This window comes from Lycium barbarum, chromosome 12 (genome assembly GCF_019175385.1).
Source record: "Lycium barbarum isolate Lr01 chromosome 12, ASM1917538v2, whole genome shotgun sequence".
NCBI classification, from domain to species: Eukaryota; Viridiplantae; Streptophyta; class Magnoliopsida; order Solanales; family Solanaceae; genus Lycium; species Lycium barbarum.
In genome coordinates, this window is record NC_083348.1 from 57,851,114 (window position 1) to 57,868,373 (window position 17,260).

The 17,260-nt window shown below is 34.8% G+C and overlaps 2 protein-coding genes and 1 long non-coding RNA gene across 3 annotated transcripts in view; all 3 read right to left on the reverse strand.

Annotated features, from left to right (window-relative positions):
* Positions 1-11,342, reverse strand: part of LOC132624279 (homeobox-leucine zipper protein ATHB-40-like) — a 42,022-nt gene extending 30,680 nt beyond the window's left edge. The window contains exon 1 of the mRNA XM_060339083.1: positions 11,058-11,342. Coding sequence (XP_060195066.1) covers positions 11,058-11,342 — 285 coding nt within the window. The remainder of the gene's footprint in view (positions 1-11,057) is intronic.
* LOC132621721 (uncharacterized) lies at positions 716-3,955 on the reverse strand. Its single transcript, XR_009575643.1, has 2 exons — positions 3,221-3,955; positions 716-1,055 (listed from the first exon to the last, which is right to left on the reverse strand). It is a non-coding gene; the product is annotated as an uncharacterized LOC132621721 (long non-coding RNA).
* Positions 11,343-11,818: 476 nt separating the features above from the next.
* LOC132624815 (homeobox-leucine zipper protein ATHB-40-like) lies at positions 11,819-14,798 on the reverse strand. Its single transcript, XM_060339535.1, has 3 exons — positions 14,529-14,798; positions 13,788-14,095; positions 11,819-12,229 (listed from the first exon to the last, which is right to left on the reverse strand). Exons 1-3 carry the CDS (start codon positions 14,620-14,622, stop codon positions 12,002-12,004), a joined length of 630 nt encoding a protein of 209 aa, XP_060195518.1. The 5' UTR covers positions 14,623-14,798; the 3' UTR covers positions 11,819-12,001.
* Positions 14,799-17,260: the final 2,462 nt, after the last annotated feature.

Consider the following 17,260-nt stretch of genomic DNA (forward strand, 5'->3'; position numbering starts at 1 on the left):
GCATCCCTCAGAGCCTATCCAAGGACAGTCTTTAAACTTAGTTTAATTAATACTAGAGGGGGATTATTTCTTATTTATTATCACCTATTTAAAAATGTATGTATTAGAAATATATATATTGTTTTCAAAAGAGTACGTATGTATACTTTAGAAGATAGAGTATAATATGATTGTTGTATATAATGTATACTAAAGATAAGTATTTATAATATAACGTACATACGTATGCATGTGACGATAAGATGATTAAAGATATTTAAAGTAAGAATAGTATACGTACATATAAAATAGGATCTTTGTATATAAAGTAGAGTATATACCTTGTAGTTCTTGAAAAATACTTGGACCACTATACTTGGATCCTAATATGATTTCCTTGTATTAAACTTAAAGAATTAGGCCTGTTCCAATGGGTTAGTATTATAGCAAATTAAAAAAGTACAGGTCACATGTTAAGATCACTTAGGCCTCAAGATTAAATCTACTAGATAGGACGTTGCCCAATTCTGAAGATCTGCGCCATTAAACTTATTGTTTGGGGATCACAAAGAGTGTAAAAAAAAAACGTGAGTGCGATATGCTTTGTGAAGAAATCAGATCTGTTACTTCTTTATGAAATCAAGTGTGACTAAAAAAATTAGAGCAGTGTCCTCGTAAAAGAAAAGAAGAACATCAGCTTATTTCCTTGTGGAAGATAATTTGAATCTAGAAAATATACTAAAAGACATTCCCTTAAAACGATTAGTAAAATGTCTTTCACTCTAAATCAGGATTGGTATCTAAAAGGGAAGGGAAGTAAATGACTAAATTCACTATCATACTAAACCATTTTTTTTTTCCGCAAGTTCATAGACAAGCGAGAAACAAATATGCTACAAATACAATCCATAAAAGAATGTTAGTCAAGAATATAAACATGTATATATATGATAGCACGAAGACACGAAGGAAGGAAGACGGGGACGCTAGACATGAGCAATTAAATCCTGCAACTGGCGGTTCTCTGATATGGGCAGAATCTGGAGTTGCCATAACTCCAAATGCTCCCAAGGTTCCTCATGAAAAAAGAAAAAATAAAGATAAGGATTAGAAACAATTCTCAACAAGGAAAAAGGAATCTATATAACTTTAATTAATAAAAGCTAAATAAAGGAATCAAATGTAAGGAAAAATAACATATAAGAAAAAAAAATGATTTAGCATATTAATTAATTACACCCGGACTTGAGTATAGCAGTCCCACTCCCTTTTTATGCAAGTTTTAAGTGTTCAAATCAGTTAACATTCAATCAAGTACAGAAATCCGTTCTTTTAAAAGTGGAGCCTCAAGTTAAACAACTCTTCATCAGCCCTTAGCATCTGTTCATATCAGTAAAAATATCACAAGTGCAGCATTGGCTCACTAGGAAGTAACATAACATGATAATGAATCATCAGAGTGTAGGAGCTGTTCAAAACAGCTTTGAAACTACACTTATTTGGTCAAAACATTGCATATGTTTCCCCAAAAATATTGTGCTCGTTTGGCTCAAGACACAACAGCGAACGGCCTTACAACGCAGCAGCAAATGGCCTCAAGAAACACAACATTGTGGGTAGCGATGCAGCAGCCATTTCCCCCTCCCGAAATGTTTCAAAAATGTGGTATTTTTCCAAAAAAAACGGAACAGCAGTGGGCAGTAATGCATCAGCCATTTCAGCCCCAAAATGAGGTGAAAATGGCCTAAAACACAGTAGAAAAATGACAAAAAAGCAGGCAGTAAATCAGTCCCAAAATGAGGTGAAAATTGCCTAAAACACAGTAGCTTTCTTTTATGTCAAAACAGCAACTTTCCAACCCCCAAAAATAGTAGCTTTCATCGTCTAAGATTGAAACATGGATACAAAGTGGAAGCAAAACAAACCAAACAGCCCCAAGATCAAATAATCCACAGACTAGCGTTTTAATTAAAAATGATCAATAATAACACCATTTTGCGATCTAAACAAATTAGCACTTTTTCTTAAAAATGGAAAATTGAATGATCCTGAATACATGCCTTCATGAATGACAATGCATGAAATAAGAACAAACAAGTATGGAATCACTTAATCACAATGCATGAAATAAGAACAAACAAGTATTGAATCACTTAATCACATCCTTTTCACTAATCAAATCGATACCTCTCTTATCTTAAGTTATAACAATATTGCATGTTATTTTATACGCTGGTTTTTAACTAAATGCGGCAAAAATAGATCCACATAAGTACTTCAAACAAAGATTTAGACGAGCGACGGAGTTGTTCAAACTACATGGTCAACAAGTGTAATCCCCAAAAATCAGTAACTTTTTGTTTCTTAATCGGAACAGTAACTTTTAGCCCAAAAAACAGTAGCTATTTTAGTCAAAAACAGTAGCTTTCTTTTTATATCAAAACAGTAACTTTCCTTAAAAGAATAACTTTTTCTCTCGAACAAAACATCACCCTTTTATTTGATTGAACTTAATAACCTTTTCTTTTCTAGTTATAAGACTTCATAAATTCACATATAGGTTTCTACACGGAGTCATGACAAAAATAGTTTTTAAGAGTATTCATAGAAAAAATGTTAGAACTGAAAACTAGATGAGCGACCAAGTTAATCACATATTTGACAAGTTAACGAATCAATGGTATTTCGCTAAGTGCCCTTAGTTTTTATTAGCCTTTCACATGCTAACGTTCAAAATGGCTCATTTACTATATTTTTTTTTTTTTTAAAAAAAAAAAAAAAAAAACTCAAAAGATGTACAGAACTCGAAAAAATGAACCAGCCCAAATAATCAAACGACTACACATTAATTCTATAAACCGAGAATGAAACGAGGAGAAGTTTTCATATATATCTATATTCCAACTCAAAATATGTTTAACAAGAAATATCCCATCACCTCAACCATGATAACATTACAAATTTCTGTGGGAAAAGAAGTAGAACTATTTTTTTTTTTTTGATTTATGTTAGAAATAGGAACGTCACGGACTAAAAAAAAATGATTGAAACATAGAGTTAGCCAAGCGACGAGGTTAAACACATATTCGACGAAACTAGTCGCCTTATACTAATTTGCAACGAACGAAGAGAGGACGCATATTCCAGCAGCCAACTAAACCAAATAAACGGCAGGAAATACTTGAACGACTACATTTCCACTTCTACCAAATTAAAGACGAAGAAGGACGAATGCGATTACCTTCTTTGTGACAGCGAACTGAGGCTAACGTCGTCGTCGAGTCTCCGAATCCACTCGAAATGGTCCTTGCTCAGCCGAGAATAACCAAAATTATACAGCCAAAAGAACTTAGAGTTAAAACAGGATTTTCTGAGAACTTAGGAAGAATTACGGATTTTCTAGTTACGAAGACTTATGAAAAAGAAAGGGATTCTCCAATTCAGCTTTAGAGTAAAATAAAAGTTTTCTCTCCAATTCCCTGCAATTCCCTGCCTCTATCAACAGCCTAAAATGAGCTCTATTTATAACCAAAGGATGGGGTTAACGGCTCCCTCAAATGCTGAATTTGAATTTTGAAAGAGATAAAAAAAAAGGAAAAAATCTCTAATGACTGGAAAAAGATAAAAATTATGGTCAGGAGGAAAAGAATCACCTTTTCAGATAAGATTTGATGGCTGTGGATTCGTTGGGACTCCGAATTTGGAGATTTCTCCATGGTTTTCGGGATTGAGGGCTGAACGAACTTATACCCACCGGATCGAAGGAGAGGCGAACTTGAAACCAGCGGTTCATCGCGTTCCTCTTCTACAGAGGTTGAAACGACCTCCTATTGCTTTTTCTTTTCAGTTCTGCCACCACGTCAAACAGAAGGGGACGTGGTGGCAGTGGAGGCAGCGATGGAAGTGATAGAGCGGCGGCGGTGGGGTGGGTTTCGTTAGGGCTGTTGGTTGAAGGAGAAAACAAGGGCTGTTTGGTTCGGATGAAATGGTTAAAGAGGAGCTGTTTGGTTACTGATTTAGGGACTTAGTTGTAGGGGTTGGGCCGGGTCATTTGGATATTGGGCTGAGGGGTTATGGGCTGCTGATTTTTGTTAAAGGGAGAAGGGAATTGGCCCAATATTATGTAGATGAATTAATCATCCTAATTTCTTTTCATTTTGAACTAATTAAAATATGTTTCTTTGTCCTAATTAATTCTCAAAAATTGTGTACATATGAAAATTATAATACAAGTAATTTAATATACGTATTTAGTTAAAAATAGAATAAACGATGATCAACATAGTAATAAATAGGATTAAAGAAAAAATGCCAACGCCAATATTGATATAGGAATATCAACACTATTTTTTGAGTAATTTAATTGTAAAGAATGATGTCTAGTCCTTTTAAATTATAAAATATGATGTTTGGTCATTTTTAAGAAACAATAAAAATGATCTTAAATTAGAGAAATAACATCTCGAAAATTAGTGTAATAATGAAAGAAAATATTCCAAACTCATTTTGGGGTATTTTCAGGACTGAGAAGCATAGTGAAATTAATTAAATAAAAAGGAGGGACAAAATTGGGTGTCAACACCTACACTGGTTCAATCTCAATTTCACCAAGAAGTACCCTTGAAAATGTGTTCTTATTGCCTCAATTTAAGTAGAACTTAATGTATGTTTATAAGGCTACTAGGGAACTAAGATGTGCAGCCTTATTCTATCCTGATTTCTGTATATTTCAGGATCTCTCAAGTGAGAAGGTGAACGAGATTGGTAGACAAGAAGAGGGCCTATATCTACTAAATCAGTCATCTGTAAAATATTCAAATGATGTAGTACTAGATGCTAAAACAAATCAGGATATTAGTCTATCAGAAATCAGTCTATGGCACATGAGATTTGGGCATGTATCTTCCTTAGTATTGCACAAATTACTTTCTAGCAAAAAAGACAGTATAGTAGAAATAGTCAATAAGTGTATTGTTTGCCCTTGTGCAAAACAGACTAGACTTCCATTTCCTGCAAGTAGTATAAAAAGTACTGAATGTTTTGACATTGTACACATGGATATTTGGGGTCCTTATAAAATTCCTACTGTTGATGGCTTCAAGTACTGTTTGACAATACTTGATGACTACGCTAGAATTACTTGGATTTACTTGTTGAAATTGAAATCTGATGTGTTTGTGATATTGAAATACTTCTTAGCATTTGTCAAAACTCAGTTTAATAAAACTGTAAAAATATGCAGAACTGATAATGGTGCAGAATTTGTGAATGACTTGTGTAGTACAATGTTTAAGGCTAAAGGAATCATTCATCAAAGAATATGTGCCTATTCCCCTCAGCAAAATGGTGTAGCTGAGAGGAAACATAGATACATTTTAGAAGTTACAAAAGCCTTAAGATTACAAGCTCATATTCCTTTAAAATTCTAGGGATATTGTATGCAAGCTGTAGTGCACATAATAGATAGAATGCCATCTTCTGTAATTGGCATATCACCATATGAGAAACTTCATGGTAGAAAACCTTCATTAAATCACTTTATAGTCTTAGGATGCTTATGTCATGCCAAAATTGTTAAACAAATAGACAAAATTCAGGCTAGAACCAAACCTGTTGTGTTTATAGGCTACTAGAGGTTCAAAAAGGCTATATCTTGTATGACTTAAACAACAAATCCTTCTTTGTTAATAGGGATGTGGTGTTCAAACAAGCAGTGTTTCCTTTTAAGGATAATACTCCTGATACACCTATATTTAAACAGATTGATGGTGCATGCTTTGAGGAGCCTGAATATGCAATTACTACTAATCACAGTATTGAGTTGTCTACTACAGAAATAGGTCATGGTCAAGCTACAAATGAACTATCAAGTCAGCTATAGCAACAACAGAGTCAAGAATTAGATGAATACCCACATCAAATACAATAACATATTCCAGATCAAGAGCAACATGTACCAGAACCAGTTGCAGATCAACCAGTTAATATGCCAGTTCAACCTCCAAGGACAACAGTGCAGACTAGAGCCTCTACAAGGGGCAAACAACCCCCAATATGGATGAAGAACTTTGTGTCCTTAAGTTCTATTAATCAGGACAATGATTTTTCCATATCAAACTACACTCATTTGCCATATCAAACTATGTTTCATATGATAAACTATCTACAAAATATCAAAGTTACTTATCTGCTTTCTCTTCCATCTCAGAACCAAAGACTTACAAGGAAGCTACTAAGAATCCAAGATGGGTGAAAGCAATACAAGACGAGATTGATGCATTGCAGAGCAACCAGGGGTGGACCCAATGTGTTTGGTGGGGGGACACTTGCCCCCCAACTTTGAAAAAAACCCTATATATATATATATATATATATATATATATATATATATATATATATACCCTGAAAAATTATGATATATTTTAAAAGAACTCCTCAAACATAATTACAAAAGTAGTTCAGTTAGTAGGAGTTTCCCTGAGTGCTCACTGGTCACCACCCGAGATCAAATCTTAGCTCCAACATAATAGTTTTCGCCTATATACTTGTATTTTCGCCACTGCTATGCTATTAGTGACCGGTCTGACATGGTATTATCCCTCAGTCGACATTAAAAAATTTGTTGTTGTGTATGTTAAGATAATGGTCCCCCCCCCCCCCCCCCCGGTCTTAAAATCCTAGGTTCGCCTCTGAGAGCAACAACACTTGGAAAATGGTCAGCTTAATAGAAGGGAAAACACCTATTGGTTGCAAATGGGTCTATAATATCAAGTACAAAGCTTCAGGAGAAGTAGAGAGATTCAAAGCTAGACTAGTTGCCAAAGGCTATAGTCAACAAGAAGGAATTGACTACCAGGAAACCTTCTCACCTGTAGTTAAAATAGTCACAGTTAGGACAGTATTGTCATTTGCAGCATCTAAGAATTGGCACATTCATCAAATAGATGTGTACAATGCAATATTCTTGCAAGGTGACCTTTATGATGAAATTTACATGGATCTTCCACAAGGTTTTGTGAGACAGGAGGAGTACAAACTAGTTTTTAGACTCACAAAATCATTATATGGACTGAAACAAGCCCCTAGGCAATGGAATGCTAAGTTGGCAGAAGCTCTACTAAGATTAAAGTTTGTTCAAAGCCAATATGACCATTCACTGTTTATAAGGAAAACCAAAGAAGGAACTGTAATTAACCTGGTTTATGTGGATGATAAACTGGTGACAACTTGAGTCTAATTGAAGAAGCCAAAACAACATTACAACAAGTGTTCAAGATGAAGGACTTGGGAGAATTGAAGTACTTCCTTGGCATTGAATTTTCCAGATCCAAAGAAGGTATAATAATGCATCAGAGAAAGTACTAATTAGAATTGATATGTAAACTTGGTCTTTCAGCATCCAAACCAGCTCAGACTCCAATTGATATAAATGTCAAATTGACAACCAAAGAATATGATGATCACTTAGAGAAAAATAATAACATAGATCCACTACTGACAGATGTGTGTGCCTATCAAAGACTCATTGGAAAGCTGCTGTACTTGACAGTTACAAGACCAGACATTTCCTTTAGTGTTCAAACATTGAGTCAGTATTTACAGTATCCCAAGAAGTCACACATGAAAGCAGCACTCAGAACTATTAGATACATATAACTATAACCTGGTCAAGGAGTGTTAATGTCAAGCAGTCCTATTTAGTCTATCAGTGCTTTTTGTGATGCAGATTGGGCAGCATGTACTCATACTAGAAGGTCTATATCAGGGTTCTTGATCAAGTTAGGTGAATCACTAGTGTCATGGAAGTCAAAGAATCAAACAACTATTTCTAAAAAATACTGCAGAAGCAGAATACAGAAGCATGGAAATAACTATTTCAGAACTCACTTGGTTGCTTGGATTGTTACAAGAGTTGGAAGTTGAGATTGAATTACTAGTTAGCATTTACAGTGATAGTAAATCAGCTATACAAATAGCTGCTAACCCTGTCTATCATGAGAGGATAAATCACATTGATGTTGACTGCCATTTCATTAGAGAAAAGATTCAACAAGGCAAGGTACAAACTCAATACATTTCAACCAAGGACCAGCCAGCAGATTCGCTCACTAAAGGGCTCATAAGAGTACAACATCACTATCTTAATTCTAAGTTAGGTGTGTTGAACATTTTTAGGACACCTAACTTTAGGGGGAGTGTTGAAGAAAACAGATCAAACAGTTAAGCATAGTAGGATGATTAGTTGATATTAGTTTGTTAATCTCTCATTGTATATATAGACCGCATTACATTGTAATCTTACACTTAATGATTCTACTAATTTTTACACGTCAATACTGTTACACCTCGGAAAATTTTATGTCATTGTGCGGTGAATAGGCTAACGTAGGTTAAGGTGTATATGGTGTCCTTACTAGTAAGAAGGGATACTTAAGGACTCTAATTAAGATTTCCAAAGACAATTGAGGTAGAGAGTGTCTTACCCTATGCACAAGTGTACCAGCAGGTATTCCTAGTAATTTATGGGGTTAGAAGTTGAACGGATTGAACCGACACAGGCTGAGCAGATTCAAGGAAGTCTGTAGACACCAGACATTATCGACAGACCGTCGATCATGTCGACGGGCCGTCGATCTCCGCCTTCAATAGGACCTTGCAACTTCTGGTCTGCAGAAGCAGGTCGACGGAGCAAGTCTACGGACCGTCGACACATCGACGTGACCGTCGACCCGCTCGTCGAACCACTTCTCTGAAACTTTCCAGTTTCAGCTATAAATAGAAGAGTTGAGCTCCAAATTTTCAGATTTGAGTCGAAGGTTTTAGAAAATTCTCTCATCATATCATCATATATCCAAGGGATATCAAGGAGTAAACACCAAAAAATTGTGGAATCAAGTGCAAGGATAATCTCTAGGGTTTGTGAAAACCAAGAATCTCTTTGGTGTTGAAGTATGAACAATATTGAAGGAGTATTTTATGAGAATGAATATGATGTTGTAATATAGATACGGTTATGGATGATCTTGAAGGTGGATTTAAGAAGTAAACAATGTTTAACTTAAAGAACCTATTGATTATGTTATCATGAGTGTTCTTATGGATGTTTGAGGGTTATCTTATTTCATGGAAGAAGTTGTCGAAACAAAAGAAGTGTCACCGAATTTCCATATTCTTTTAGTTGCTTTAGCTTAAGCTTAAATATGTTTCCGGTTGTCTAATTTTAGTACAAATTCTCGTGAAGGTAGCATCGTGAGCTCGAAAGGCAAGCAAGTAGGCAATAGAGTTAAAAAGATATAAAGGTATGTGAGGTTATTCCCCTTCTTTCAAAGGCATGACTCTTACATTGTGAAATCTTCCCCCTATATTCCCATGACCTTCTTACATCTCTAAAGATAAAAGTTAAAGACCCTTAAGAGCTTCTTATGAGATATGTTCTATGATAATGATGCCTTCACGAGCTTAAGATATCCTATGTTTACGATTCATTGATGTATAATCCTTGTTGTTGCCTCACCTCATGATACCAGTTCTTTCAAGGCGAGGCATAGCGATGATGATGTTCCATAATGTAATCGGAGGTTCCCGACTTTACGTCACTCCGATAGAGTACAACTTTTATTTGAGCTCTTATGCACGCTTCATGATAAGTACATGTGCCTGATTACACCGTGCCTAGATGGCCGGGCATGACACTGCTAGGGAGGGCGGCATATGATTACACCGTGCCTAGATGGCCGGGCATGACACCGCTAGGGCCGGCGGCATATGCTAACACCGTGCCTAGTTGGCCGGACATGACACCACTAGTGGGCGGCGTGATATGACTACCCCGGACGCGGGAGGCCCGGACGCGGGCTAATGATGTTACTGATTTAGATAGATTATGTATGTATATGTGATATGTTTGAAAGGTAAAAGTAAGCATGCATGATTCCGCCTCAAGAGGCAAGCAACTACAATTATCTTTTCTTCTTATGCTTTCTATGTTCCCTTATTATGGTATCGTATATGCCTTACATACTCAGTACATTGTTCGTACTGACGTCATTTTCTTTTGGACATTGTGTTCATGCCCACAGGTAGACAGAGGGACGGTCCAGATCCTTAGGAGCCTGATCAGCTTGCACAGGAGCACTTCCCTACTCCGAAGGTGCAGTTTTTGATATGTTCTTCCATGTATATATTCGAGCACGATGGGGTCCTGTCCCGTCCTTATGTTCAGTACTCCAGTTAGAGGCTCGTGGATACATATGTGTGGGTAGTGGATGTCTTATGATCACCCAGTGTATATTGTTATATATTCTTTTACAACCGTGAGGGCTTAAGTATGCATATATATATATATATATATATATATATATATATATATATATATATATATATATATATATATATATATATATATATATAGATGTGTGTGTGTGTTTTCTTGGTGATTACGTGTGTACAGGCTGGGTATGATGGTTAGCATAATGAGTGGTGCTCGGTAGTCAGCTTCGGGTACCCGTCATGGCCTACTGGTTGGGTCGTGACAAAAGCGGTATCAGAGCAGTTCTGTCCTAGGGTGTGTCTACGAGCCGTGTCCAGTAGAGTCTTGTTTATGGGTGTGAAGCGCGCCACACTTATAAACAAGAGGCTGTGGAGCATTTAGGAAAACTGACCGTTCTTCTTCTCCATAGATCGTGCGATAGAGCTATGTTATAAGATTTTCTTTCCCTAATTGTGCATTATGGTTTCAGCGTTGTCGGTAAAGAGAAAAGCAACAGCCGCCCAGAAAGGCAGACTGTGGCAGGAAGACGGGTTGAATAGGAGCCGCCGGTACACGTAGACGAGGGTGAGTCCCATAATGAAGCTCCATCTTACACTTCTCACACTCCGCCTGCTCTATGATGAGTGGTGCTCGGTAGTAAGCTCCGGGTACTCGTCATGGCCCACTGATTGGGTCGTGACAAATACAATGTTCTTAATTCTTCTTCTCTCAACTGTTCATCTCTTCTTTTCTTTAATCTTCTTCTTCTTCTTCTTCTTCTTCTTCTCAATCATAGAACTCATTAACGGAGTCTTGATTAACTCCAAGTGTCATGTTCATTCTTGAGCTTAGTGTATTCTTCTTCCCGCTTCTTGTTCTTCCATCTAGCCCTTCTGTTCTGGAACCCGACAACAACTTGCCTCGGGTCTAGTCCTAGCTCCGAAGCAAGCTTGTCTTTCCTCTCTGACTCAAGTCTGTGCTCATTCCCAAAACTCTGTTCAAGCATATTCACTTGTTCATCACTAAGTTTTCTCTTCCTCATCATCACCCCACTTGCTTCTCCTTTGTTCTTCTTTCTCCACCTCCTTGGTTTTGCCTCTCCTATAATAAACATCTCATTAATTAACCTGTTGTAACAGGTAACTTTTCTTACTTTTCACGATCTATAATAGATATCTTTTAAGTGATTTGGTAGTGTAATTTTTTTCTAATGCTTCAATGTATAAAAATTAAACGCAAGTGATACTATTACTTTTAAGGTTCGTACTAACAATATAGACACACACACAATCAATATATTGATGATACACTCAATTATATAAGGGATTAGGTCCGAAGAAAAGTAAGAAGCCTTTTTAGTTGTGATTTGCTAGCGTGTCCTTTTCCGGTCAATTCTCAAGCTTTATGCTATGGTAGAAGTTAGTTAGTGTAAGAAGCAACAGAAGCGCCCATCACTCTCATTATTTTACAGGATTTACGTTGAACTAGTTTGATGCAAATTATATTACGTACGATTAAGGACGTCATTAATCAATTAGTATGACAACGAAATTGAAGATTGTACATTGCAACATATATAGACACCACGTGAAAAGCCAAGTTATAGTATATTCCATCTTGCTAGCTCCTAGCTAGTCAAATACTAACAATAACACACACTAGTAAACCAACGGTGAAAAGACTAATGTACAGACATAGTAATTAGTTGGGTCATTATCTACATATACATAGATTTTTGCGGGCTTAATACTAAAAAGTTGAATATTAAATTAATCACATGTGATATGGCATGTACAGGTTAACCCATTCCAATCCCTGAGCATAAGTGTTTTCAGGTGCATAAAATCCATTATCCAATCCGAATTCCCCAAGAAAAGGAGGTTCCATGGCTGCTTCCATTGAGAGTGATGAAGTAGTTGGGCTATTGCTCGGAACGCCGTCCATCAGCAGCCGTTGTATCTCCTTCTCTGCTTCAGACAGCTGCTCCTTTAGCTTCAAAACCTGCACCAAAATTATGTATCGGTTTAACTTATATACGCAGACAGATAATATATGAAATATTTTTACATTTTCCAGGGTAATTTAACCTATTGTAAAAGATTGATAGGGTAAGAATTCTTTTAGACTGTCAGTGTATAAATAGTTTAACTCCCTTATCAAAAGTTTAGTGTACGAATTAAATGGCCAGCCTGGACAAATGTAGTATTTGGCATTGTTTCGACTTGAACAATTAATGTAAGCAAATATTTTTAATAATATAATACTCCGTCCATTTCAATTTATGCTTCTCAGTTTTATAGGCATATAGTTCAAGAATAACGAGAATTTTTTGATCTTATAAATTTAAACTAAAAAATGGATATTTAGGAGTAGTTAAAAAACTTGTATCCACTAAATTTATAAGTATTACTTCTCACTAGAAGTATGTATAGATTAGATTGGATTAAAAATCTGGGACGTCCAAGTGTGAAGAAATAGCATATTGGCATGTGCAGCTCCAGAAGAGGGGCTGTACTAAGCTACCTTAAAGAATGGTGTACGAAGGATAAATTATTGGAGGATGTAATAACTTTTGCTGCTTTAGGGGGTGGCAGTCTCCAAGTTTCTTTCCTTCTTTGTCAATTTTTCACTGGTTCATACGCTACACGTACGTCTTAATAATTGATTTCTCTTCTCTTCAATTCTTATAATAATATATCCACACGCAACACACCGTGGCTCTATGCTTGTCAATACATGACATGTCTCTATTTTTATTTTGCTATCTTCTTTTGGACACATATATAGGTACCGATTTCTTAAGTTGTTATGTCCATTTTGCTTCCTGCATTTACATGAATATGTCCGTTCTAATTTATAAGTCATTATTCTCATTTCTTTTATCACCAAAAGTTATATTTAGGTGGTAAGTACTTCTTGATATTTTTCATAAGAGTTTTTGATCGGTTAGATCACTAAAATGGAATTACTTTTAAGTAAAGAGCGCTCTATCTCCAAAGTGGATTTTCCGTCGCAAATTGGGATTAGTAATACCTTTAATTAGAGATCAAACATCAGATGGAGAAAAATATTATTCCCAGTTTTTAAAGTTCCAATTTAGTTGACGTTTTATTTCTAACAGCTTTCAAGATTTTCAAGTAACATACTATTAAACTGTTTAACTTTCAAATTGAACTCTAATATTCTTCTTTCACCATCACTAATATAATCCATGTCAAATTAATTTAAATTTTACTATTAAACTGTTTAACTTTCAAATTGAACTCTAATATTCTTCTTTCACCATCACTAACATAATCCATGTCAAATTAATTTAAATTTTATATTCAGTCAAATACCGTAATATTATAATATAAAGTAGATGGAATATGCTTTTAGGATCACATAAACATTAATCTCTAAATCTTAGTTATCCAACTAAACTCTTGTACTTGGTTTTCGCAAACAAATTCTAAGAATTGAAACCAATACTCCTATATTCTTATACAAGTTTTTTTTACACTATCAATAGTTATTAAACTCGGAATTAAAAAAAAAAAAAAGGAAAAGAGAGACGGACCTCATTTTCAAGACGGCATTTGTCAACAATGTTAATGTCATGTTCATTCTTGAGCTTAGAGTATTCTTCCTCCAGCTTCTTGCTCTTCCATCTAGCCCTTCTGTTCTGGAACCACACGGCAACTTGCCTCGGGTCAAGTCCTAGCTCTGAAGCAAGCTTGTCTTTCCTCTCTGACTCAAGTTTGTGCTCATTCCCAAAACTCTGTTCGAGCATATTCACTTGTTCATCACTAAGCTTTCTCTTCCTCATCATTACCCCACTTGCTTCTCCTTTGTTCTTCTTTCTTCTTCTCCTTGGTTTCGCCTCTCCTATAATAAACATCTCATTAATCAACCTCTTGTAACATGCAACTTTTCTTATTTTTCACGTTACTTATCTCATTTTTCAGGGAGTAATTAATAGTTATATTTTAAGTGATCTGGTGTAGTGTAATTTTTTTCTAATGCTTCAATGTATAAAAATTAAACTCAAGTAATAATAGTACTTTTCAGGTTCGTACTAACAAAATAAGAGTTTAACTTTTATATATATATATATATATATATATATATATATACACTAAATCTTTATACTATCTATCAGGTCATCTAAATAATATATAAAAGTAATTTATCATAAAAAAGAATTAAATTAGTAACCTGAAAATAAGTTGATCAAACATATTGATATATAGTACTGTTTTATACACCGTTAATATGTACAAGTATATGTAAATCCTAAAGACAAAGTCATAGTACTGACCTTGTTGAGGTAACTGTTGAGTGTAGTTACCAGGATAGTACTGAGAAATAAGTAGCATTTGATCATCATTCTGAGGATTCTTGCTGCTTGTCATAATTATTTCTTTTGGCTCCGAGTGTTTCTCTTGTTCTTGTTGCTTTTGCTTTCTGGTGCAGAAATGAAAGTGGATAAAATGTGTAGCTAGCTATGGGAGAAAGATAGCAGTGAGGACTTTTAGTTAAAAAAGCTGGAATGAAGAGACTAAGGAGTTTGTTGTCTAATTAAGACTCTGGTAGAGTGCCTCCTGTGACTTCATTTATAAGGGCAGTCCTCTCAAATGAACCTCACTTGTACTAACAAATATCCAATTTGCCATCTATCTAATGGTTTGAGTGTATTCTAGGATTTTTTTTTTATTTTATGCCTCATACACGTGATAATAGTTGTGTGAGGATTTTTTCTTAAGATTTGCCTCACGAGTGATGTGAGGCTTTTTTTCAATCTCACAAGTTAGTGGACTAGAAGCAGGGGCGACTTTAGGTATAAAATTTGGAGCACGCGAACTCATTGTCTCTCCATAGAACTAGGTATTTTATGTATATATTTTATAAAATTTGTATATTAGTATCTGCTGGAACTCATGCTACAAAAAGGCTAAATGATACATTTGGTTGAAAGTTGAATTATTTACCTAGAGGACTAAGTATCGATTTCCACTTAATTTTTTTAGAGCCTGTTTGGATTGACTTATTTTAGGTGTTTTTAAGTCAAAATAGCTTTTAAGTACTTTTGTAGTGTTTGAATAAAATAAAAAAGTGCTTTGAAGCACTTGTTTTTAAGCTAAAACAACAAAAATAAGGCAAAAGCCATAAGTCCATCCAAACGAGCTCATAGTGGTGAAGTCATGTTTCAGAAATCTCATATTCGCCTCTGACCACAAGTATGTGATTCTTAAAGTGTGAGAACTTGGGTCCACCTACTTATGAACCCAAAAAAAAAAAAAGGGTCGCACAATTATTGTAAGTTGTGTAAGGCACAAAATAATGTTTTTTTTTTTCGTATCTTACTCATCCAAGCAACAACCATGAGATAAAATTTGTTAAATTAGGAATTTGATTTGGAACTTTCATTGAATGGCTTTTTGACTGTTTTGGCGAAACGTGACTTGGTAAATTATGGTAGCAAGTAAGCTTTTGCTAACTTTTATCTTATTTTAGTTAGTTATTTATGTATGGGTTTCTTATCTTTCTCAAAGATCACCTACTGTGTCGGGTTTAGGGATCAATTCCAACCACAAGACCACTATTATTTTCGACTCAAAATGTGTGTATATATATTTTAAGTTCTAGCAGCTACTGATGGTCTAAATTAAATAATATTTACACAAGGCCAAGTATAACGTAATTATAAGTGATTGCAAAACAGTTATCGATTTTATTAGATTATCTATATCAATAATATTTACCTGTAATTATTGGGTGAAAATCATTTTCACTCCCCAATTTTGCTTTAGAAATCGAACTCTCCCCTCAACTTTAAACAATACACACCCTCCCCCCCCCCCCCCCCCCCCCCCCCTTTTTTTATCCTATACAATAACTATTTCACTCTTGTTTTTTCAATCCTCCATTTATGTAATACATCTTTATATTACATATAATATTTTTTTTAATATATGTATTTATAGATTATTATTTAAGTTCATTAATATTATACATAGAATAATACTTTTATGAATTTGTAACAAACTTAATGCTATTTTTTATGATTGTTATTTCAATATTATATGCAGTATGTATGTACATGCATGTGTGTATATTTAAATTTCACTTCTATGTTATTCTCTATTGTTTATATAAATAAACAAGTTTTGGTTGTCACTAATGAACTATTTATTAAATTATAGTAATAAAATTCATTTACAGTATAAATAAATCATTTTTAAAATTTGCCTCTATTTTATAATTGTTTTTGCATTACCTGCATTATATATTTATAAATTTATTACGACCTGCTATTTTTCACTTGTATAAATAAATATTAAAGTCTTGATTTTTTTAATAAAATTATTTTTTGTTTATTCTGCTAATTTATTTTATTGTAGAACATCATTAACTTATAAACTCAGTTAGTATTTCTTACTTTTTTCTATGTTATTCTCTATTTTTTTATAAGAAATTTGTTTCATAAATTAAAAAAAAATAAAAAAATATCATGATTTTAAAGAAGTAAAAAAAGTTGATAATGTAAGGGTAATATAGGCCTTTAAAAAGTCAATTATGATAAAAGGGGGAGAAAACCTATTGTTCAAAGTTGAGGAGGGAGTTTCATTTTTAAAGCATAGTTGGGGGGTGTAAATGATTTTCACCCGTAATTATTTCATAAGCGACTTGATTGTGAAAATATTCGCATTGCTGGTTGGATAGTTCACTCATTAAAGCGGTATATGAACTGAGTTGAGAATGCAGCGCGTGAGACAGTTTGATTCAGTGCATATACATAATAAGTAATGATATGTGATTGAGAAGTTTTACTATGTGCCTCCGTTCAGATCATTTTAATAATAATAAGTTTGATCTGTTTTACCGAGAAGGTCTACGGTTCGAGTCCGAGGCGATTTTTTTTATGTTGAAACTTTATGTCAGCCAGGGGACCTGGGGAGTCCATTGCATCAAGAGTATAGAGATTGATTGGGCCCAAGGACCCCCTTCGTCGGGCGGTGCTTGTGTGGAGGGTGCGCCACCAGAAATCGG

Coding starts and splice junctions, on each gene's coding strand:
- LOC132624815 (XM_060339535.1), bottom strand. CDS start 14,622: ATGACAAGCAGCAAGAATCCTCAGAATGATGATCAAATGCTACTTATT. Junction 14,096..14,528: donor TCAACAGTTACCTCAACAAG/GTCAGTACTATG, acceptor TGTTTATTATAG/GAGAGGCGAAACCAAGGAGA. Junction 12,230..13,787: donor AATGCCGTCTTGAAAATGAG/GTCCGTCTCTCT, acceptor ATTTTGGTGCAG/GTTTTGAAGCTAAAGGAGCA.